Source organism: Pleurodeles waltl, chromosome 11, assembly GCF_031143425.1.
Source record: "Pleurodeles waltl isolate 20211129_DDA chromosome 11, aPleWal1.hap1.20221129, whole genome shotgun sequence".
Classification (NCBI taxonomy): domain Eukaryota; kingdom Metazoa; phylum Chordata; class Amphibia; order Caudata; family Salamandridae; genus Pleurodeles; species Pleurodeles waltl.
The window spans coordinates 869,167,744-869,193,811 of record NC_090450.1 but is presented as its reverse complement, the minus strand read 5'-3'; the positions used below and the strand labels follow the sequence as shown (position 1 = coordinate 869,193,811).

The 26,068-nt window shown below is 41.2% G+C and overlaps 1 protein-coding gene and 1 long non-coding RNA gene across 3 annotated transcripts in view; one reads left to right on the top strand and one right to left on the bottom strand.

The window, feature by feature from the left end:
- The window catches only part of TCHP (trichoplein keratin filament binding), a 212,009-nt gene that overhangs the window by 36,023 nt on the left and 149,918 nt on the right, over positions 1 to 26,068 (top strand). For both annotated transcript variants that reach the window (XM_069214726.1, XM_069214725.1), the window contains exons 3-4: positions 5,697 to 5,907; positions 14,261 to 14,317. In XM_069214726.1, coding sequence (XP_069070827.1) covers positions 5,697 to 5,907; positions 14,261 to 14,317 — 268 coding nt within the window. The remainder of the gene's footprint in view (positions 1 to 5,696; positions 5,908 to 14,260; positions 14,318 to 26,068) is intronic.
- Positions 1 to 26,068, bottom strand: part of LOC138266215 (uncharacterized) — a 170,291-nt gene that overhangs the window by 82,941 nt on the left and 61,282 nt on the right. The window lies entirely within an intron of this gene.

The following is a 26,068-nucleotide window of genomic DNA, read 5'->3' as shown; positions in this document are numbered from 1 at the left end:
GTGGGTGCTCCACCACCAGGCACTCTTCCCGCCCCTTTCCCGCTTTCCTCCACATTAGAGTCCTGAGGTTTCTGTGGTATAGTCTGTAGTTTGGGGTTGAAGTGCTCTTCCCCCATCTCTCTTGACACAGAGTCATGGAGGGCACTCGCCCCTTTTAAACTTTAATCCATCCTGCTGATGCTAGTCCGGGCCACTTTGAACCTTACAGTGGGTGGTCCTGGATTTGTAATATGCCTCATTCCCACTTTCAATATTGAGTCTCTGGAGGGCTGTGGCAGGAGCTGGTGCTTCTATTGGTGGCCCTTTTTCTGGTCTCTGGCAGTTTTCAGTGCAGACGCGACTTGGAGATTTAGCAGGCCTGGGCCTGTTGTTCTGGTGAATGTTGGTGAGTCACGCTGGGGCCTCTTCAGATGGTGGCTGTTGGCAATTTTTTTTCTCCAGGTGTGGGGATCTGGTGTTGACAGCACAAATTATCCAGCAATTCTGGGGCCCAGTAACAGTAGCCTGACCAGGGGTCTAGGTTTTTGGCACCTTGGTTTCCAGGAACTATCTTTGGAACGAAGTGCCACAGGGTGATGACCTCTATGCTTCTGAGGAGGGCTTACTCCCGGGAACCTCTTGGGCAGTGTTGGGTCTACTACTCACTTGGAGGCACCAAATGCAGGCATATTTCAACTACAGTCTTTACATCTGCAGGGTGGTATGTAACACACAGTATCAGGTCGTTAGTGTTGCAGTCACGTTGTGGTGGAGTCACATGCATGTTCCAAATGCTGCTGTTGAACCCAACTGTCAGGCCAGCCAGTCGGACACACTGTGCTCCAGTGCCTTGGCAGGTATGATGAGGAAGACACGAAGAGACCACACAGTACACTTCAGCAATGCCACAACTTCACCGATGAAGCTGTATAGTTTGAACAGTGCTCCTTATCTTGTTGATTATTCAAGTTGCAAGTGTCTGTTAGACAAATCCTTCACCAGGGTCAATTGTGTACAGGCCCTTCCAACAGTTAGCTCCTCCTGCAGAATTGGCACATCCCTTCCATCCCACTCAGGTAGCTCTCCTTAGTTCCTAGGACAAGTTAGGAATTCTTCCTTCAGATTGGATTCCAGGTGCCGGTCTCTCACATCTTGGCAGTTGGTTGTCAGGCAGTTACCAGTCTTTGGTTGACCAGTGTTCCTCTGAGCATTCTGCGAGTACCCCCTCCTCGGTTGAAGAAAACTTGGAACTAGAACCACAAGCCGGTCAGTAGCTTCTGCTTTTATACAGAGAATGGTAGACCTGGAAATGTGGTTTCCCAGTGTGCCTTTCCAGATCTGATTTGGGTCACTTCTATTTTCGTGTATCTTTAGACTCAGCCTATGTTTTGAGTGATGCTCTTCATATCCGGCGGCTGTGAGGCCACTGCATACTCTAGACTGAGGCACCCACAATTGAGGCTCAAAGAGGTGTGAGCAATCTACACCATGACTATCAAGAGCCACATCTGACAGTGATCAGGAAGAATGACAAAGGGTTGCTCCGCTTCTGAGGATATTCCACCCCCTGACATCAGATAATGTAATCTCACTCTTTACCTTTGTCATCCACCAAATTACAGTCTCGAAAGACTAATCATCAGCCCTCTGTATCAGAAATATCCAAATCAAATTGATTAGGGTAAATCTGCCTCCTCTTTTGCAACTTAAGTGTCTGCGTTCCCTCCTTCCTTTCTCTTGAATGCCAGCAGTACAACTCCATTTGCTGGCAAAGCAACCTCGTGTCCATCTTATGCACAGGAACTGGCAGGGGCTTTCAAAATAGAATCTACAGGCCTGTCACTTTTGTTAACTCAGGCACTCATATACTGCATACAAACTCTTCTAGCATACATTTGCATGTAAAGCATGAACGATCTCTGCGCTAGTATTTCAGGTTGCTAGTGAGCAGTGGAACTTTGGGTGAATGTGGCAGTAGAATCCCATTCACCAGACACAAGTAAAAAGGCATGGTCAGACTATAAACACTGCAAAAATAGTATGCTACCATAACTGTGCTTCACACTTGATAACCTGTGATCGGGACAATTATCCTGTTGTAGCTATTAGGGGTTGCTTAGTATGCACCTCCAGTAAGGGCAAGTTCAAAACCCATTGTCGCTTAAGGGCAAGCCTTGGCTTTGCACACACACTTTATTAGTGTGAGGCTGAGGCTAAAATCTAAAAAAACAGGATAGCAGATACGGGCACTCATGGAAGGGGGCTGGATTATACACCATGCAGGTGACATTGCAGTTCCAACAGCGATTAATGCGCTTTACAATTGTGGAATAAAGGCACATCTGCAAACGAAAGGTCAATAGATGCCGGTGTGGGCTGTCTGGAGGTAATTTACTCAAATCCTCGTCACCCAAAAACGGATCAGTGAGTTTGCTGACAGGAAATGACCTGTAGTATTGGTGCACATTTATAATGCTTGTCGCAGGGCTCTGTCATTTATAGTCTGGAATCTAAGAGATTTACTTCTGTTTTAGTTTTCCAGCTTTTTTGGTATTGATAAACTATTTTTTACTCTTCTTATGTCCTCATAATTATGTCAGGTATGGAGTTTCAGAAGTGTCTAAGGCAAATTGTATACCAAGAGAATTCTGCATATTTCAGCTTTGTGCATATGTGTTAAAATAACTTTGTACAGCACTGTGAATTATGGGGGTGTTTGGGCCACTTTTCCTATAAAATACACATTGCTGTCTACTTTTTGTTGTATAGTTCTAAATGTCTTTATGTTTTGCACACAGTTTGGTGATCTTTATGTACTAAATGAAAAAGTGCAGCTTCCCAACTATGGAAGGTTGACAGGGAGCCACTTGTTTGCCATCAGACAAAGTCAGTGGTAGTTTTGTGTCAGATTGGTCAAATGATGTAGGGATAATTGAATGTGTAATCATTGATAGGTGCCTGGTGTGGTGTTTTGGCACAGTTAAGTGATTCGGATATTCCATACAGGATTAAATGTATTAAAACAATTGTATGCCAACGTTATACAGAATACTTCATTCCCTTCTTACCTTACCGTATTGAATGATTGTGAACTTGCTTTCTTTTTTCTTTTCTTTTTCTTTTTTTTTGTAGTAGCTCACTGTAATATTTCAAACATATTTGAAGCGTTAGTGATGAATTACCCATGTTGAATAATCTTGTGAGTGATTGCTTTGTTTTCTGCATTGAGGCTCAATAGGCCCTCTTTATTTTCAGGGCAGGCTAGGCAGGATTTCCGTAAATTAATGTGAGTTTATGTTTGCTATTGATTATCCTGATGGAGCATTAACCAGGGAAAAATGTACCCTGCCAGATCAGTGGGTTGGTTTTCAATTTCCATTGCTTGTTTGATGTCACAATGAGCCAGTGAAATACTTGCCGTCTCTAACAACCTCGGTATGCTGCCTTTCCCTAGGATTAGCATTCTGTTGAAACATTAATTGGATGATCTTCTTCCTTTAGCTGCCAATGAGTCTTCATACGTTTGCATGTAGCTCTTCTGAATTAGCAGTATTTTTCACCTCACTTGGAAAAGTAGTAACATTGTTCTATGGATAATACAAATACATGTTTAACTTTGTAATGCTGGTATTTTAGTGTATCACATTTTCTTAATAAAGCTAGTAGTACATGGAAATAAAAATATTATTTACACCTTAAGAGTCCTGTTGATATAGATTATTTATTTCATATGTTGTAGAACTCCGATTTAGATGCAGTGGTGCAATGGACATAAAAAGCAAGTAAGAACCTATAATGGTAGCAGCAAAAACTTAAGGAAGTGGATCTGGCATTTAGAATCAGCAATAAAGTGTTTGAGGTGGGGTGGTGGGAGTGTATGGGAGGATATGATAGCCCTTCTACCTGGTTGTAAGGTAGGCTGTGAAAAGGTGCATCATTTGTGCTTTTAAAAAGAAGGGAAGGAAGCCACCAGACACGTTGTCAGGTAAAAAGTTCCTTAAGCAATTGAGAACTTGTTTCATGGCTTCAATTGGATTTTCCAGGCATAATTCTGATTTACCACTACTTCAGAGTACTCCATCTTGAATTAAGTTTTATGTTTTGGGTACGAGGTGTATAATCTTATTGGTGATGCAGTAGTTTGAGACGTTTATATAGTTCAATAGTGATTATGATAATGAGTATAGATGTTTATAGTGTGACAAGTGCTCCGAGGAGTGTCCCGGAACTACTACCCAAGGGCGAGAAGTTAAGACTGAGCAAGTAGCCATGTTTTCAACCTTTTCTTAAAAATATGTTCAAATCCTACAAGGTGGAGTTTTTATTCCATGCCAAGGGCTTTAGAAAGAAAAAAGAGCAACCACCTTTCCTGGGGCGATTGGTTCATGGCATCACTGCCAGTGACATGTTAGAAGAGGGGAGATCCCTAGTGGGGGAATATTGAGGCCATAAAAGAAGTAAAGATCTAAAGTTAAGTACAAGTGTGTTAAACATAATCTTTTTTTCGTGGGAAGCAGATGAAGAGAAAGGAGATGTGGGGAGACTCTGGATCTCAGAAGAAGATTGAGAAGCAACCGCTCACTCGCATTTTGTACAACATGAAGCCCATTTATTAAGTAATCTGACCAAATATAGAACATTGGCATAGTCCAGTTTAGAGGTGACCCATCACACTTCTCCTGATGGGTAGGAACAGGAAATGCAAACATTTTTTCGAGTCACAAAGGAGCCCAAAACAGTTCCTTATCAGTTCTGAGGCTTGAGATTGAAAAGAGAGCTGGTTATAAAACGTAACCCCTAAGTTCTTAACCACATCTGATTGAGGGGGCAATGGGGGAGCACTCTCGGGCCAGCAAGTAAACCAATCAAAAAGGGAGTCAAGGCCAAAGAGGAGGAGTTCGGGCTTATCTGCATTACACATCAGCTGATTATGACACATCAAGAAGAAAACTGCAGCCAAACACGGCTTAATGAGGTAAGGCTGTTTTAAATCATCACTGACATGAAAGGAGGGGATCTGATCTCCAATCTTTTTTTCTGCTTCAGAGGGAAGCACTGCTTTGAGAGAGGCGAGAGGAGACTTGGGAAATCTAGCAGCATATGTTCACATTTTGGCAACTGATGTGATATCATCAATGAGTAGTAATTTTTTTTATTCTTTTGAGAATATGGAACTGCTATTGGGCTACCTTGATTGGTGTTTGACATGTGACAAAATGCCTGGTGGAAGATTGGCAAGGCTGTCCTTGAAGATTTACTCATATAAAATGTTATACTTTAGCTACATTAACAGGTTAACAAAGAAGATGATGAAATTGTTTAGCCATATATTTAGCCACCAGTTCTGGCTTTTATTGGTGATTACTTGTTTACATCAGAGTGCCTTTGTGGTTAAAAAACTGGCTGATGTCAGTTTCAGATAGAATAGAGATTTGACTGTTGATGTTTGTTTATAATAGAGTTCCACAATTCCATGGAGATAGCATGGTATGACGTAAACACGATCAAAGACATTTGAAATTTTGTTCCAAAGGTCCTTCAAAATAGCAGGTATTGAAAAATATTCCTTTACATAAAAAATTGCCATTCACGGAAACAGTATGGCAAGTGTGTTGTTTGCAATTCTGATAAAGATGTTACATTTATCAATTTATGCAGACTAGATATTGATTAACTATTGATTGTTAATATTCACTTCTTATGTACTCCATTGATAGCATGAGTGCATATCATCGCCAGAAAGAGAAGGAGGAGAAGAAAAAGAGTTTGGAACAGCGGCGTCTCCGACTTCAAAACCTTTTGCAAGAGGAAAGGGATTTGCTTGAATCTGAATTAAAAGAACTAAAACAAAACAAGGAGACCTATTTGGATACTATTCGAGAGCGGACAAATGAACTGAAATCTGCTCGAGAAGCAAGGAGAAAGCAGGTAATGTGTTCAGTGCTGTTCCACAAGTGTAAAGGTACCCTGTATTTGGTAAAATTGGGATACAGTTTGCATCACATAACAGGTGGGTCTTAGAGCAATTGCTTCCATTCAAATAGGAATAACCGCCCATTAAGCAGACCTTCTAAGCATCTAATATTTTAATGCATCGGTGTTTAACACAGCACTACATCTCGGAGTACAAAATTCCTATGGACGTTGACACACTTTACCATTCTCTCTTGGACTTTTCTTACAAGTTTTTCTTCATGGTACCTGTAAAATAAAAACTACTTACATTTAAAACGTGCCGCCGCTGAAAATGGCATGAGCACTCTTAAAACGCAACCAAACAGAATGCATGAGTATAAAGTGTTTACTGTCTGTGGGCAGAGGTACCCCCCTAGTGCAGAGTGGATTGTCACTCTTCATGCACTTTAGTCTGACAGTGCAGATAATGTAGTCTCTGGTTGTGGCAAGGAATCAAGTAACATGGGTTCAGGGCATATTTAATCCCCAGCTATGTTCAGGTTACAGCCCTAAATAAAAAGGATAGTGTTTAGTAGATTGAGAAAGAGGTTGGTGTCTGGGAAATTTATGTGGTCCTGTACTGGGCAGAAATCTGGGTTCCTGGGGTGTGAATCAGGTGATCCTCAGCTGTGCCTAACAATGGTTTAAGGCTGCTTTAGAACTCTTCGGCCCTTGCAGTAGCCCAATGGAGAGCAATAAAAGGGCAGAGAGAAACATCTTTCTTGGAAAAAAAAAAAAAAGGCATGAAGAAAGTATACAAGAGAAAAGTAAAAGCACAGGGCAGGTGAATGAGATGCCAGCCACTTTTGAGCAGTAGTACATAAAAGCCTCAGTGTTTCACCAAATAAACCCACACATACTTACTTACATCCACAACCTCTGCATTTAGCAATCGATGAACCACTAAAAAGAAGGGTTTGAAATTTGAAACCAAATGTGGCAAAGAAAAATCTGATGATGACTACTTTTGTTGATAGTAGGAAGAGCAGCGTGGTTAATTCCCTAAGCAATTAACCTGAAATTCCTGAAATAAACTAGCTCGAAGACACTAATTTCACACCATCTTTCTTTTTTCTTTTTCTAAAAAAAAGCAAAAGGGCGGGCAGGGACATCCTTTCAGCAGATAGGGCCTTGCGTCCAACCTACAGGTTTGCCATAATTTGAATGCAAACATATGGTAAGGGGATGGGAAAATCCATCACTGACTAACTATTCTTCCAAATAGATACTCCAAAGTTCGCTCTGTCACTTTTACCCTACCATTATCAGACTGTCATCATGTATTTTGGTGGGTTATTGTGTTTCATCCTGTGTGGACGCATGAAAAAATGTTGTTATTCTATGGTTTACGAGATGACTTCCAATTGTGCTGTGAAATGTGAGGTGCACTGTGCAGTTATCAGTGGTGGCTGGTGACTGAAAGCAGTGGTGGGGCACAAATACAAGACGGAATTGCACCTTGTGAGTGAGCCTCACTACTCACGTATTTCCATTCACCTACTCACCCACTGCCTTTGGTCACCTACCCATTTACTCATCCACATTGTCATCCACTGCCATTCACACAGCTCTTATACACAGACACCCACAGTTTCTTAGCCACTCAGTCAAGCCTTGCAAACACTTATTCAAACAAACACACATTGCCTCACCCATCCAGTATCCAGCAGTTTCAGTGATAAAAGGTACACGTTTATTTGAGCTGCAGATTACATGTTTAATATGACATATCACGTCATTAGTCTGCAGAAGAAATAAAACGAGCATAACTAGCCATGATAAATTACTTGAACCATTACTGCCTTTGAGAGACTAAATCACCTACAGAGGCAGTGAAGGGAGAGGAGAGCTGAGAGAACAGATTTTTTTCTTATTGTCTGTAAAAAAGATAGAGCTCCAACTTACTTGTGTGCACGGTTGTCTTTGGCATATTTATGACTTGAGGTCTTAAGGTCACACTCCTGTGTCCCAGAGAGCCCTGGATGGAGTTATTTATTGTATTTATTCAATTTCTCTGCCACAGACTGCTTGTAATGCAGGAAAAGGGGATTTTCTTTGCGAAGTGCACATTCTTTTAATAAAATGTGACCTCTGGTACGTAGACCCTTCTGATCACCCCCCACCATTTGAGTAAATAGGAAAGGGTGGATAATAATATCAGAGTGACATGAAGTTTTTAGAAACTCGGGCTGAACAAAAAACACTCCAGGCTGTTTACTATCAGGGCTTCTGGTGGAGGAGGAGATAAGCCAGGGACGTCACTGCGTTCTGAAAAAACATAAGGGCTGTGCGTGGGCAAGCCCTGTCAGCCCTACTGTGCATCTTTCAGCCACATACTGATGCAGGCGCAGTGGGGCTTTTCAAAGTGCACAACTTTCACTCGGAAAATGTTGTGCAGAAAATGTTTTACTTTCATCATGTAATTCAATATATGCTTCACTAGAGAGGCCAGAAAAAGCTAGGGGCGCAGCCCCTTAGCCCTTGAACACCAGCCGCCCCTGACAGTTATTTAATTTGCAGTTGAGCTGAGTTTGGTTACTGTTTGTATTCCGTAAATAAAATAAAAAAAGGATATAAAAAAACAACAACAAACAAACCAAAGTAATGATTCATACATCGAGTTAGGGTTCCCAGCACCACAAAAATGCATCGTGCAAAGCGAGAGAGAGAAAATCGCTGTGTATAAAGATGCTTAAACAGCAGTAAATAACATCCTCCAAACCCTACTGACCCGCAGCGACGAGAACGCTTCAGCATCAATCCACTCCCCCTTGTCTTGTCATTGCCCAGAAGGGATAAGTCCAAAAGATAAGGCCTCCATACACCTACAGCGCATAAAAGTACTATCGAACATCGGTATCCAATGTTCCAGATGAGCTCTTTCTGCCTGTTCAAGCAGGGCAGCATTAACTAGGGGAAACAAAGTTCACATGCATTCCACAGCCCAAGAGCCACACCTTTTGGGTCAATTCACTCTGCAGCTTCTGTAACTCTCTTCAGAAATTGTGTCTCCATACCTATGTTTGGGAAGATAAGGACCCTGGCAGTGTCCTGAGGAACAATAGTACAATGTATTGTGGCCCTTAGTATGACCCCTTTCTCTCTTTCTGTGCTTAATTCAGCTATAACCTTTACTATTTGATCACCTCATGGGCTCTTGTAAGAAAACAAAATGACTTGCACACTGCGAACCCCCCCACCTTCTTGAAACCCTCAGATGTTCATGTCCTCTGATCACCAGTAAATCAATGTGGTGGACTTACCATTCACACATTTTTTTGAAAGTATTTCCACTTGTGCTCCCAGCTGTATAATTAGCTTCATAACATATTCGTGAAAAGCGTTTGAATGCTTCCTCTCTTTTTTATGGGCGAGCGCAAAGCGCCCCGTCCATTCTGTGATCTATTTGGGCTTGAAACCACGCCCATGTCACGTCAGTCACTTACATTGGTTCGTGGGCTTGCCTTTTAAAATCCGCTTGCTTTCGTTTGTGAAAGGCATGCATACCTCACCTACACAGCACCGGTAAACTACTAAAAACATACGAGGCTCGATGTTTTCAGCCTGGGGTCCGGACTACTTTATCTGTTTATTTTCCACGCAGAGCAATCGCTCTGCATTTTACATAGTGCGATCGCACTGCGTTTTTTTTCTTCTTCACAACGCTAATAGCTCTAACTCGAGCAAATGCGAGACCCGTTGCATTGAAAATGCTTGTTAATACACCCAGCTTATTTCCTCATCACAAATGGCCTGTTTGGCAGCTCCAAAACTATTATGCATAATTTACTGCCTCAATTTTGTTCTGTGGGAGTTACTTTCACATTGCACTTGCAGTAGCCGGTAACTCCTTTATAGAAGCCAGAAGCATAGAGTTTACTCATGTAAGCTCACCCTACTCACCGCAGAATCTCCTTCATGTTCCGTTCCCACATTAGACGTCCTGGGAGTAAAAATTTCTTCATTCCTTCCTTTCTTATTCTTTCTGGCGGAATGGCAATAGCCATTCATATAATTGGACAACGTTGCCAAAGTCAGGACCCTGGGTATTCACCAGGTCCTGTAGACACTCTCAATCACATCACCAGCTGGAGAAAGCACCTACCATGGACACAACTACACTTTTGTGCGTAGGGCAGAGTGGCTTCTCTGATTAGGGTGTTTTTCCCGTTTTGGCTGGGACTGACAGTTCTCTCTGCCTTTCTGTGCCAATGCTGCGGCACAGGCATGCTGTGAGAGACTACCCTGCATACCTTGTCAGGAGCACAAACAAAAGGGCACGGAATAACAATAGAGATCAATTGTTAGAACCCCACCAAAGGCTGAACAGATAGTGTGTGTGTGACAACATTTAACCCACTATCCAACAAAATCCAGAAAATAATCAGGGATGACTGGAAAATCCTGACCTCTGGCAGCCTCCCCTTTCAACAATCTTTACATGCCTATAAAAGGGCCACAAACATACGAGAGATGGTGGTCCACCCAAGACCCACCGTGAAACCTTTCAATAACCAGACAACACTATGGCAATTACCACCCCCAACGGGTCACAATCCCTGTGGAAAATGTAGTGTTTGCCGGTTCACACAGAGATCCACCACGGTGGACTTAGGTTTAAAAACACCTTGAATATTGAAATCTCTCACAAATTGCAACAGTAGGAATGTGATTTACATGATCAAGTGTCCCTGTCCACTTAAGTACATTGGGATGACAACCAGGAAGGTGGGCACCCGCATCTGTGAACATAGGAGTACCATCCGGTGCAAACTGGACGCCACCAAACTCACAAGCCACTTCACCATGAGTAATCATTCCCCAGAGGAGCTGGAATGGATAGTTTTAGACAAACTACCGCCAACAACAAACAACTTGAAACATAAACTTTTTTATTATGAACAACGATGAGTCTGGAGACTACACACAGATACCAATGGTTTGAATGACGAAATTCAGTGGTCATTACTAACTAAGTGATAATATTAACTAAGTGATAGTATATGCAACCAGCACCCTTTGAGCACCACTAGTGCCATTTGATCACCTTTTTTCCTAACCCCGTACCCGTTCTACCCTCCCCATTCCCCCTTTTTTCTTCCAACTTAACATAAGTTCTTTTTTCTCTTTTTTTCTCTGTTTTCTTTTTTCTTCTGTTCTTTGTTCTCGGTTGTCTTTTCTTGACTCTTCCTCTTGTATGCATTTACACACCCCCTCTCCTCCTCCACTCTTTTCTCTACTAACCAACCTCAACCCCCTCTTCCTCCCCCCACTCCCTTATGTCTCTCATTTCCTCCATACTAATTTTTTCCTAGAAACCTTCTCCTCTTCCCATCTGGCTCCCTCTTGTTATGTGTTCATAGATCCCATCTTCTCCCTCCTCCACCCTTTCTGTCCCGCGCCCCTCTTCTCTTCCCTTCTCCCTTCACCCTCATATGTATCCCAGATCTTTCAATCTCCCTATTATTGGATATTCTTTCTTCCTCTTCTCTGCTGTTCCTTAACGCTTCTATATATTTCTCAATCTCTGCTTCTTTGTCAGACTTCGGTCTCCTATTTCTCCCCTCTTGTGTCTTCATATTCCCTCTCCCTCCCCTTTTGATTGCCTCCTTTTTTGCCCCTTCTTCCCCCCCCTTTTCCCCTTCTCTCTCTTACCTCCTCTCTGTCCCCCCTTCCAACCACCACCCCGCACAGCGCCCTGAGCGCTGGTAAGTTTCTGTCAATTTGACAGGGCCCGCACATACATATGTGCGGCACGCGGAGCAGGGAACTACGCTTCCCAGACTCTGCGGCCTCTCGCGTTTGCAATGCAATACCAACATCGCGCAACCCACCACGCCCCAGGAGCCGGCGGTGGGGGATGCGCGCTCTCGCTCTTTCTCTCCCCTTTATTAACCGTCCTCTCTCTAGACCCGTTACCTCAAGCGGTCTAGAGAGGGGAACGGAGTAGGTGCTTAGCGATCGCCTCCTTTTGAGTTGTGAGTTTTTTACGAATCCTCGCACAGCGGTGACTTCTACGGCAAAGATAAGACCTGAACATTTTCTTAAGTTTCTCAAATTGAATGTTTATCCCTGTTTAGGTTACACAGCTGGATACCGCTGTCCTGAGAATTCTCATGATATATGTGTACTTGGATGTTTTCATTTATGTTATGACATATGTGCTTGAGCCGTGAAAATTCTGGATTTTGGCTCTTAAATTACCCTGTGGACATCAGCTTTGTTATTAACCTCAGCCCACACGCAGCCTTCTTAGCGTAGGGCATTTAAGGCTATCATTTAGTAGACCAGACCATGCGTACATTATAGTTATATTCTGTTCTGCCTTACTTTCCTTTTTTTGTGTGTGACTATAAGGGGACACTCCCCCTCCTTTTGACCTGGGACCAGTAGCCTCTCAGGTTTAGGGTAAAAAAACTATACCTTTCCTTGGCCAGTAATTTTAGATAGGTGACCCAGTGAGTCTTTATTCTCACATAGGTGTCCCTTCCTTTGTTCTTATTCACACCAGCAGACACCACTATTAAAGGTGTACTATCACACAGGTGACTGACTAGGTGTTTTTTCTTCTTCCCTAGTATAGCTGGATCCCATATTTTTCCAGACAAATTGAATTTACGCACTCCGTCCTGTTCTTTTAATGGTGAGGTTGAGTCCGCCCAGGTGGCACTGTCCTACCTCGGTGGGGCTAGGTGGTCATATGATGAAGCATGACACTATATAGTGTATGAGACCACCTAGTCCGTAAAGGATACTCCCCTCAACACATAATCTTCCACAGCATCCGACATGGAAACTCATAATGTGAGTTTGAGGAACCCTAGGCGAAATCCCTCGCAAGCGGCTCCATCATATAAGTGCACCCCATAATCCTTGTGTTTTTGATGCTGTGAGAGACTTAAGCAAATAGATGCCCACTCCGCTATTACTGCCATCAAGACGCTGCCACTGTCTCAGTATCCTGGGGTTTCCTACAGCTAGAAATCTCTGGATGCCATTTTGGATCCCCTGCTGTTGCTAGGAAGGTGGCACACTCTTGCCAGTATCTTACTGGTCAGGCATAATAGGGCATTTTGGATCCCCTACTGTTGCTGAGAAGGGAGCACACGCTTGCCAGTATCCTACTGGTTAGCCATAATTTTCAAGCAACCACCACCCAAGCATTGAGGAGGCACACTCGCCTCTAGTCATGCCTTCCAAGAGTCTTTGCAACCGTTCCGTGTCCCAGTTGGCTACATTATCGCTCATATTATTTTAAAACTTGATCAACTATGAAATAGCACAGTTCAGCATTTTGAAAAATATTACTCAGCTCTGGACAAGGAATAACCTTTTTAAAGGTGAGCTCTTACGAGGCGGAAGAACTTATCATTGGTACTGACTCCCTTTTGTGATTCCCCCGCTTCATGTCCTCTATAGGTGCCTTGCAGTACCTATAAGGTAGAAAACCTTTCTTTTATATTTGAACGTCTCATTCCTCAACTAAAGTAATATGGTTGCTTCCTGTTCCCTTGGAAATTCCTCTTAAATTCAGTTCTTTGGTTGACAGTCTCTGCTTTTCTTTTGATTGTGGATAAACCCTGTGCCCGGGATGTTCATCCTATAATATCTGCAAAGTGCAGCAGAAGCAACATTTGTCAGTCATATTAATGTGGCTTGTGTGAACCTCAGAAGTTTGTCAATCCCCGTGCTTGTTTCCTAAAACATCACTTTATGAATCCAGTGCTGCTCATCAGGCACTTTACAGATTCTACACTGCTTTTATTTTATTCGAGACACAATCATGTCATCTTTCTGCACTAGATATCTTTAGTCAAAAGCTAAGCTTAAATGAAAAATGAAAGTCCCCTCCATTTCAAACAAATTCACTTTGGAAGTCACTCTATTTCTGTACTGTCTCAAAAACACTCAAACTCCCTCATGCTACATATTACCCAATCTCCAGCCATCTCACCTTGGGGATATCTCTCAAAACCTATCATTTCTGCTAATCCTTTTAATGCATTGTGTTGGATATTCACTTGCAATATAAACCACATGTAGAATATCAACGATCTAAAAGTAATCAAGAAAACACCCACATATTTCTATGGCAATGCTTTACTGAGTGTGCTGGTAGTCTGGTTGCCCTTATGTAGCTAGAAAAAGAGTAACTGTGAGTTTGTGTTTGTAGTAATGAGTAAAGAAAAGAGGCAATATAAAACAATATGGGTTTCCTCCTGGTTTATTCTGCTAAAAATCAAAGTACATTTTAATTTGCAGCTACATGGGAAAGTGAGTTTTAAGAAACTAATTTGATTTAATTTTTGTATGGGTTGTTTTTTAGGTGGCTGAAGAGCTCTTGTATGAACATTGGAAAGAGAACAATGCTAAACTACGAGAGGTGAATATGAGCATGACTATTTCTCTCTATTTTTCCCTGCATGCGAAAATCTGTCATTTTGCACACCAATCTTATCATGAAACCTTTGAAAAAGAAGAAAATAAAAGGTTGAGTATTTGTAAACAGCTGATTTGCCAAAGCACCAAAGAAAGCATTTTAGGCTATGGAACACACAATGATTTATCAATTTGTCCTTTCACAGTTGTTTAGAAACTTGAAGCAGGACAGATTTCTTATTCTTGTACTTGAGAAGCAACAGGGAATTTTAGAAAGGGAAATAATTATGTGCAAATGCTAACAGACATAACAAGCCCCCTCACTCTTTCTCCCATTCCTCTATCGACTTAAGAGTGCAAATATGACTCTAGAGCAAACCAGCGATTTTTATAATGTAGTGTCTAGCCAATCTCGATTTTGCTAAATGCCCAGAGGCTAACATTATGCATTAAACGCTTTAATCCCACCTCTCTAAAGCTCTTAGAATAACATAACTACATTTAAAGATCCACATAAAATGTAGACTGCTTTCAAACCATTATGAAAACTGTTATTTCATAATCCTCCTTTCAGATGCTGAAATCTCAAATTCGATTTCAGAACATCCACTCCTCTACATACTATCTCCTCTGCATGTCATGTATGCCACTGTTGTTGTCCACCTGTCAAACAGAAAAACAGACAATAATGCAGAATTTAAAATTTGTTAAGAACACCTTGGAATTATAAACTTAAACACTTTTGCTGAACACTTTAACTTCTTGGACCTACTAAATATTGTTCTATTAATAAAATCTAGATTCTCTAGACCCTATAAAATGAAAATTACCATTTTATTACAAGATGAGAGGCTAACATTTTCCATGTTAAACCTTCGTCAGTGTAGTACTTGCAGCACATCACATCCTTAAATAAAAATTTACAAATTCACCTGCAATTGATCAACCAGCTACCCTCAGAATCCTCTGCAGTCCAAAACCCGACCAGAAAACTTTAGTAGCCAATGCTATCTCACTGAACGTGCCCCGGACTCAGACAAATAAATGGCAGCTTCCTGCATCACTACTTTCTCTGATCTTAGAAATACTAGTAGTAGAAGCCGTTTTAACTGTTATGAAACAAGAAGCTGCTCTTTTCCATTTCTCCTGCTTTCCTGAGTTTGACTTATACTTCTCCAGACAATTCACTACACGAAGGGTTTGATATTCCTCAAAAATGATATAAACTGAATCTGACATAGGCCCCGATTTAATTCCTTGCGGAAGGAGTATTTGCCCTTGCGGATGACTTTACGTCTATCAGGCAGGACCATTCTGCCCACCAGTTTTATAAATGACCACCTAGCTGGAGGTCACTTGTAAAGGCGTAGGCAGGAACCACCTTCACAGCGGTTCCTGTCAATGCATTTTACTGTTTGCTACGTGGCTGCGTCGGAAAGGACACAGCCCTGTAGCAAGCAGTATTCTTTTCTTTTTTTCAAAAAGACAATCCAGATGCTTCTCCAATGACGGGGGTGGGGGGTAGGGAAACATTATAAGGTTTTTACTCTACACCATCTTACTAATCTCCCTGCCAGCATTCCTCCCATCAAACTCTGGTTAGATCTAGGCTTGCAGTCTCTTGTCCACAGAATAAGGCTCAGATCCCTGCTGTATTGGAGGACGATACGGTCCTCTAAGGACTTAATACATTATTGGTTGGGTGTGGAAGTGTACTAAATCTTCCTGGGGCCGTTAGGATCCCGTGGTTGGGGTATAATACACGCTACCTAACCAAGATCGGGTGGGAGAGCTTATGGTCCAACCCTGAGGCATCAAGGAGCATATCAAAGTCTACGCTCAAGGAGATGTATTGGAGCTATGTGGATGCTAGCTTGTATAGGGCCGAAAGGAGGGCCCAATGACTGTAGCATTCATGGAGTTCAAGGACACTTACTCTCTGGAAGAGTACATGGATGCAATTGAGCCCCCAGCTACTAGAGCCTTGTATATTACATTTTGCATAGGGACCTTGCTACTCCGAACATTTACTGTGAAATGGTGTTGTCCTCTTACCGAATTACAGCTGAGCTGCTCTTTCTGCCCTGAGGCTAAGGAATATATAGTTCATGACTTATACTTTTGCCTGCATTACAATATTTACAGGAGGACATGGATCCTCATCTTGTTCAGTTTAATCGGTATTCGGTATTACAAAGTCGTAACAAGGATTTTAAGATCAGGCACAGTCTGCATTTGCAGTTTCCCGTTATTTGTTTTGTATGTAGTGATGCAGACAGAAAAGGGCTGCTCCACTGTCACCCGATTAGGCCATCAGTTACACATGCATTTTACGTTTGTCTCCAGCAGCCAGACATGTTGTCTTTTGATTATGGGTGGGGGGTTGCTAGTTCTTGTTTGAACAGCAAGCCTTATTATTTTGAATTACCCTTTCCATCTTGCTGCTATTTTTCTTTTTCTTTAATTACTTTTTATTGTGTTTGTTTTAACGGTTTGTATTTGTAATTGCATGGATGTATTATATTTTATGTATTTTTGTGGCAATTGCCAAAATAAAGTCTGATGATGGTAATGTTTTTACTGTTCCTTACTGCCAGGTTTTATCCGATGGTAAGGAACAGTAAAAAGTGACATGTCCGCCCATCTAAATTGGACGGGCGGACATGTAGCCTTTTCTGTGACAGCCCTGACTCCCCACGGCTGAGGCAGGGGATTAATTACAGCAGAGCCACAGTAGTCTCCAATGTGATAAATGTAAATGCGGTGAGCGGACCTCTATTGGCGGGGAAGGAGCTCCATCGCTGTAACGACTGGGTGCCCTCTTCCCCAACATACAGATCAGACCCATAGTTTCTGTTCAGTTCCAAATCTGGATATTCACACCTCCAGATAAGTAACAACAACTAACTTAAGAGCCTTTGCATCGGAAACCTTTTTAAAATCTACAAGACACAATAACATCGTCAACTTCCCACTCGTGTCCCTTAGCCCCAAGAATCTATTTGAAGGTCAAGCCTTAAATGGACAGAACACTGAACCAAGATTCCATATAACAATATAGGGTCTGATTTAGAACTCAGTGGATGGGTTAATCTGTCACACCTGTGACGGATATCCGTCCCCTGAAACCTAAATCCCACAGTATAAAATGGGATTTCGATTTCAGCAGAAAGGATATCTGTTACCGTTGTGACAGAATAACCTGTCCCCTGAGTTCTAAATCGGGCCCATCATCTTTGGCAAATATCTCAGAAGAATTCCCTTCAAAAGTCTGCAAATAACAGCATCCCTACTAATTGATGTTTATGTGCAGACAAAATTACAGGCCTAATTCAGCGTTCTGTAACACATCCCCTTTTCAAACAAGTATGCCAGAATATTTGCAGGATCTCTGTCAAGTGCCTTCACAGTGTTCAGACCCCTTTTCACTCACCAATAAACCCACATATTCCTAGCACTCCTGTATCTATGTTTAGGGTATGCAGAAAATGACTCCCTAAGTAATTGAACAGCCTTGTCTGAAATTCCTTGAGAGTCTTGGAATGCCTGATATCCTTCAGACAAGAATGCTGAGTATTGCCCTCATAACCAGTGGATGCTTCTCTCTTTCTCATCCTTCTATCAGTCACCGTTATAGCTGAAATAACAAAGGGTTCCTCTACGGCTAGTTCCATAACTCCATGGAACCATGTTTGGGACATCTAGAAAAGAGTTACAAAAACTAACTGAACGGAAGGGATAACTTTTCCTCCCTTTCCTGCCCTGCTGAAACCCATCCATTGCTGCAGCCTCTGACTCTAGTTTGCAACTATAATAAAGTGCCAACTGGTGTGTCCTCTGCAGACAACTAACTCCACCTCCAGAGGGCCCAGTGTCATCTGGATTTGCCTGAAAACAACTGGATTTAGCTTCCAGTTGCGGGAATACCTTTTGATGCAAATTCCAGTGTGCCACACAGTTCTCCATATGTTCAAGATACTCTGCTCTCAGCAATATCTTTGCTGCAAACACAATTCCTAGAACTGTAATGTCAGCTTTGCCAATCCCTTTGTCCGAGCACCACACAGCCTGTTCCTATAGTGCACAGCCATAACATTGTCCATCCTTGATAATAAAGAAGTACCTTCTTTTGAAACTTTATACTGACAACAAGCCGACCTTCAGCTTTTAACAATTTATGTGCTGCTGCATCTCCCGCATAGTCCAGCATCCTCCTGTCTCCATGTTTCCAACCTGGCACCTCATTTGGATGAACTCTCATCTGATATCAGGGCATAATCTGTGACATACCAAATATTTCTCAACCATTCTAAGTCTCCAGATTCTCTAGCCCCCAAAGTAATTCTTCCTTTGCTTTGAGTGTCAGACCACTCTTGTCCCCATATCATAGACCTTGTTTCAAACTCTCTGCTTTCACTCTCTGCAAGCCCCTGTGATTTAAGTGACCTGGAAAGATAAGTTGTGTAGAAGAGGACAACAGACCACTTATCCTTGCTAACTCCCTCCGAGATGGAGGACAGTTTTGTGCGGTATCTCAAACTCCTTATGGAATCATCTTTACCTAATTCTGGCCCATAATCAAGTGTCACTGAATCTCCTGTGCATACCGAAACATAAGAATGTCTTCCAGGTAAGTGATTAGCCGGACTCCTTGTTCCCTCATGTAAGCCACAGCTCAATGCTAAATATTTGTGAAACACCCTAGGGAAGGTATCTGCCCGAATGTTAGGCAAATAAAGTGGTAGAAATGACCACCTTATCTAGAGTTAACCTTGACTTTGCACCTTTATCATAGGTTTCCGTCTTTACCTTTCTTCGTGACCAAACAGAAAGTTTTGTCATATCTTTTCCTGTTTTTCTCTAATTCCCTTTATTGCACCTTTTTTGTAACATTCCTTCACCTCTAAGTCCACTACCTTCATTTCTTTTTCTGACCCTACTAGGGAACCTGGTTCTTTCTTTCATTTTGGATACTCTGTAATCCCTATTATGAAAACTTGGTGTCTGCAAAACCCAAGTGTTGTTAGTCCTTTCCTCCCATTTGTTTGCAGAATCCTTCAATCTTCCTCCTACCTTTTTTATGTGAACCAATACAGGTTCACATACTCGTTTTGGGAAATGACATTGCTTGCATTCTTTGTCTGAGGTTTCTACCCATACTACTTTGTCCTTTTAATGAGAAGAACCTTGTTAAAGCCTGAAAGCCTGTGTAGTTTCCTCTCCCTGGATAATGATACCTTGGAAAGCCACAGCCAGAAGAAATTTCATTCATCCATCCCGTTGAAAAATATTGCCTTTTTCACAGACCTTGCTCATACAATGTTGTGCTTTCTCGAACGCTGTGGAAGTCGAGCCATATTTTACTATACTCTTTACTGTGCCTTCACTAAAGACCAACCCATGGTCTTTGAATAATTCCCCTTCTTAGATAAGTCACCTCCTTTCTGACTGATTTTCATCAAAGTAGCCTTCCTACATTTACTGATCAACCCAGCATTAGCACTACTTGAAGAGCACGTAACCTGCTGAATCCATCCTCTTAACAGACTTCTATCCACCTCAAAGCCTTCTAAACCATATCAAATATACATGCTCGGGGCACTAGAAAATCAAGGAAACATGCCCTTATAGTGTTTGAATGAGTCCTTTCTCGGGTCTGTCTCCATCTTAAAAAGGAAAGTAATTGTTTCAGGATCCAGGCTTCAGGTTGTGCAAACCTTATGATCAATAACGGATTGAGAACACTCTGCCCGCTTTGCATTGCAGACTAGCAAGTGATTTTTTTATTCCAATCTTCAATGTACTGGCCAATGCAGTTAGCCCATTGGCCACCAGCTGGCACATCTTGGAAGAATCTTTTCTAAAGTACTGAGAATTAACTACCCTTTGGGGTCCTTCAAGCTGTTTTTTGAATCTGTAGCCTGAGAGTTACCATCATAGCATCAGCCTCTTTATGTTGGTCATCTGCTGAATGTAAAATGGTTAAAATCATTTGATCACACTCTTTTTTTCTTTTCAGGAATGTCCTCTTGTGAGTCTAGGCTCAACTCAGTCTCCATATTCTCATCCAAATGGTGTCCTTTTAAAGGCATTTTCACTAATGTTCCTTCCGATACCTCGTCTTCATGGTTGCTTAGTCACTAGTATTCCTCATCAACTTGCATATCTCTATTCCTCTTGGCAAACATCTCACCTACCACATATCCAATTGAGTCTTTCAACTCCTTCTTTATAAACCTCTTGATAATTCCCTCCTGAACCTTGGCAGAATTCACACTAATCATTCCCTCACTGCCTAACATCATGATAGTTAAAAAGATGGGTTTTCATCACAAATCTTTGTAAACCAATCATTTGTCAGAACAGCGGATATTGACTGATTGGTTGATTTGAGTTACATGTAATATATGCCAGTGGATCTTCTCCCAATCCAAAATGGCTGCTCAATCAAACCTAGAGTTTAAATCTACATGTTCCTGATACCTAACCATCAGGAGCATCTTGCACTATCAACTGCACATGCAAAGCAGCTTTTAACAGTCCTGCTTGTGAGAGACTTCCTCTTCCAGCCGAAACTCTAGCTGAGTTGGAGCACCACGATTGCACATTGTTTATCAACAAGACTGCTAACTAGTGGCTTACTGTCCTGGGCAAGCTTTACAAAGCCATACCAATGGTATTAAAACAAATGTACTCATTGCTTTCTACAAAATCAGGAGATCTGCTATCCAGATTGCTTCACACCTCTTAAGTCTACAATATAGTAGTACTTAACTTCTCCTTAAAATATTTACCATTAAGAACCCCTCAACAACCTAAAACCTTCATGTATCCCTAAAATGGATTAAATGTAACCAATACATAAAAACAATCTGCATTTACTAAACACTCTGAACTTCCATACATATATATTTATATTAAATCGTAAAGTGTTTTAACTGATCTGTCTGAATTGATATAATGAAAAAGCACTTATCTGAAGGGAAGCCACATTAAAAAAAGAGGTATTCCAGAATAGCATGTGTTTCTATTATTGACTGAGAGCATTCCGAGTCCTATGTTGAATCTTTAAGGGTAATTGTGTTAGTTTAATTGCATTTATTTTGGTACTTCTACAGATTAAACCTATCTGGGGGAAATGTGGAGTGCTGAACAAGCAATAGAGAATCTGGAGCTATATTACGAGAATGAGTGATGATTCAAGACAGTTTACACAAGTATGGTTGCGATTGGATGGAGGTTACTCCTTGATTGTGTGCGAATATGAAAATTAATTGGACAACCCACAATGGAGTGATGGTATTTCCATCAAATGTAAATTTTCAGATTATTGATAAATCAGTTTTTTATAGTCTTGCCAAACAGCTCAAAAAGTCATAAAAACCACAGAAGCGCTCCCATTGACAATTCTGAGTAACTCAATAATGATTATAACAACATATCACACTCGAGAAGGCTAATATATTTTGAAGAGATCCATTTTTTATGTCTCTCATAGTTAAAAAATATGCTTAACATTACATTGTCAATTTATAAATTTAAATTGTAGTATATGAGAAGGAAGTGGTAGAGGGTTGTTAGAGACTAGGATTTGATTCTCTTGTATTCGATCATTGAGCACAACCGACCTCAACAAGCATTTAACGGTAAATTTCCACTTTATCAAGGCTCTGTTGATCTTATTTTGAACACCTTTGGTTTTATGAAATATGGTTCACAATGTCTGACTAGTACAGAAATACCCTGTTGAGTCATAGAAACTTAGCTCCCTTGAACATTAATCCCTTGAGCAGAATGAATAATTAGTGCCTATGCAAAGGCAACTAATGTTTGTGTGGCAATCATTCAAGCACAGCTGCTCCTGGCAATCCCTTGAGAACTCACTCACTAATGCAGGCAATAGTATAATGATGTAACGGATGAGTTGTGCAGACATTATTCTGGTTTTTGCAAGGATATGAAACTTCTGCAACAGATATAGAAAGATCCAATATTATTTTATTTCCACCCTTACATGCTTATGTGAACACAACAGCACATATATGACCAAAATTGAGCCTCTACTGTGGTGCAATCTCAAAGTGCCACCTTGAAGCAGACTAGTGATGTAACTTCTTTAACACAACCATAAGTTCTTTTGAGAAATGTGCCCTTGTTTGTGGATCACACTTCACTGACCACCAGAAGAAACCGGGGCAGTATAGGTGCGCTCCAGCAAGCCAGGGAGCATTAAAGTCACCTTACCTCTTAATCCCCCCACATACGTACATACAAACATACACACACACACACCACCCCTGCCCCTGACCCCCCACAAACCCCCTCCTTCCATCTCACCCCACCCCACTCGTTCTGACCCAAAAGAATACAATAAATGGGGTAGCTGCTGTGTACATGATTATGAATATCCACGACACAGAGCAGAGAAATAAACCCATAGATAGATTAGTTAGCAGCACCTGGTTCAAAAGGGGCTCAAGGAATGCCTTCCCGCAGAAGTATTTACTTATTTAGAGTGTGGTTGTAGCTCCCATACCCCACTGGAATTCTGGTTGATTGCAGTTGCTGTTTTTCATAATTGTACCTTTTTGACTGTGTTGAACTAATCCACCACTTGGGAGCCAATTAATTTGCAGTTCACCATGCCTAATTAGCTGCAGAGCATCTTTAAGCATGTTCATTCCGATGAACAAAATCTGTTCTAGTATACGTCTGGCCCATGAATTATCTATCTCCATTGATTATGTACATAAATAATACATTTATATTAAACGGTGGTGCCCACTTGCCCCTGTATTCCTTTCTTCCCTTCATCCATGGTCTTATCTTTATCTCTTGAAGTCCCCCTTTCCACATCAATGGACTTTGTTACAATTTTTCTACCTCTTTCACTGTGTTTATTCTAGTGCTTGTACCATGCGTATTTTTCATCCTAATTGCTTACATGGTGTCATTTTCATACCCCACCCTCCATCAAGCCTATAGGGCATAATTATATATATATATATATATATATATATATATATATATATATATATATATATATGTATGCATATATATATATATATATGTTACAGAGAATGTCTGCTGTAAAACTTTGCAGACCTGCTGCTCCATTTGATTGTCACAGTCCTGAAAGTTTTGTGATGTTTCCTAAAGGAAGTCCAATGAAAATTTGGCAGAATTACATATTAGCGGGTGTAGATGATTCTTTGGAGTAGTGCTAGCAAATGTTAAGTTATAAGGTAATTGTTTTAGCTATATCTGTGGCTGTGGTAATTTCGAGGTGGTATCCAGAACATAGCGATGCCAAGTCATTATCTGATTTGACAATGACTGTCTTTACAAGAATTCCAGGCATCCATATTGTTTTAAGTCCTCTTCGCCAGTGTTCTAGCTTAGGGCCTTAAACATAGGTAAGCCTTAGGTTTGATTATGTTTTTCATATCTACTGCCACTTAATTTATTTGGTAATAGTTAGGGAAATATAATTATAAGTTTCTATATATTTCAAAAAATGGTAATAGGTTGCGAACAACTATCCAAAAGTCAACTAAAAGGATTATGGCTGCCTTTTACATTTGTAAAGACAGACATTAGCCAATAATACGCTGCCTTGTTATCGCTATGTACCACGGTGTACCACTATGTTACCATGGTACACTGATGCACAATATATCACCAGGAGAAAAATTTGGGATTCTATTGCATTACCCTTGTGTTATGCATAGTGTCACAATGGCAGTGCAATACTTGTGGACCATTTACAAAACTATGCAAAGCCACTATACATCGCCCTGCTTTGCTTGGTACATGTGCAGAAATGCAATGCAGAGCAAGCCGCTGCCTTGCATTACTCTGCACACCATGAACTACAGTCCTCCAAAATCTCAACGACATCCATAACTTACTACACTGTATGGCACTATAGAATACACCACTCAACTTTACGCTCTTTCAGTGTACACCACTGCACTGTACACAACTCCACTGTATGCAACTGCACTGTACGTGACTCCACTGTACTCTATTCCACTATATGTCACTCCACTTTACGACACTCCTCTCTACGCTTTTTCACTGTATGGCACTTCAATGCATGCTTCTTCACTGTATGCTACTCCATTCTACGACCCTCCACTGTACGCTGTTCCAATACATGCTATTCCACTCTATGCTATTTCACTGTATAGCGCTCAAGTCCACACCATTCCACTATACCCACATATGCCATTCCATTGTACTCTAGTGCCTTGGGGAACACTCCACTACTTGCTATTTTACTCTGTGCTACTCCCTAGTGTGCCACTACAGTATTTGTAACTCCCCTGTATGCAACTTCACTGTACACCCTACTCTGGATGCAATCCAGTCTATGACACTCCACTGTACACTACTCCACTGTACGCCATGGCTTTCTACGCTATTCCACTATATTGCATTCCACTGTAAGCCACTCTAATTTACTCCACCCTAATGTACTCCAAACCACTCTACACACTATTCTATGCTATTGCATTGGATGCCTCACCTTTGTACACCACACCGCTATATGGTATTTGAGTTTATCACACTGCACTGTACTCTACTTTGTGCGCTCATTCACTGTATGCCACTCCTTGTACCTTAATATGTCACCCACCTATGTACACTATGTTGCTTATAACTTGCATTTTAACTTAACACACCACCTTGAAATTTCTGTAAGTCATACAGTGTTTTCACCTTACTTATCCTGCTACATAAACTATAACTGCCGACTCTACTTTGAATTTTGTTCTACAAAATCATCTCAATTGAGATGTTTTAGGGGTTGTTATGAAAGCTATGCTTTCATATTGTATAAGGAATGTCATATGCAAGGGTATAACCAGTGCATTGAGAAGGTGTGAGCTATAGTTTATGTAGTGTGACAAGTGAGGTGAGAACACTGTGTACAAAGCTGCGTGACTTGTAGTAATTTCAAGATGGTGTGTTAAGTTAAAATGTGAAGTTATAAGTAATACTGTGTACATAGATGGGTGACTTATAGTAATGTGAAGATGGTGTGTAAATTAAAGTTATTACTATAACTATAGAATTTTGTAATGTTTGTGTTGTTTTAAGTATGGTTAGTATGGAGAGAATAAAGTTTTCCTAGCTATATTTTATCTGTAACCTTTGGTTTTTCAAGATATATATTTTCTACTGGTGGTCGCCAGTTCCAGTTGGTAGTTATAGGTAGGACCATGTTTCCATAGAAAAAGCATTTTTTGACTTGCCCATATCTTTGACACTGCTTGACAAATCTTCACGAAATTGTTTAAAAGAAAGTGTGCCATGATTCTTGTTGTGCATGGGCAGTTTCGAGTGATTCGTCAAGCAGGAGCTGAGAAAAAGGAAGGATAAAAAATGTGCGATTTCCATGTTAATGAACACTACTACAGCCCAAACCACTGGACGGAATTACACTAAATCTGTCAAAAAGCTAGCTGTCGGCATGCAGATTGGGCTTTGGGTTATTTGGTGTAAATCCATTCAGTAGTTTTTTGAGAAATTAAAGGAAATTCAAATTTGTATATCTGTGATTGTGACGACTTTGTGAATAATAACAGACTTGTGTAGAGCTCTGATTGGCTGCCAATACTTCAACCAGGAAGTGTTGGCAGCCATCTTGGGACTCTGCTTCAGCTGAATCAGAGCAAAAAAAGTTAAAAATAAATAAAAATAAGGCAAGGGGTGCCAGGATAGGTACACCCTGCCCCCTTAGCTCTGG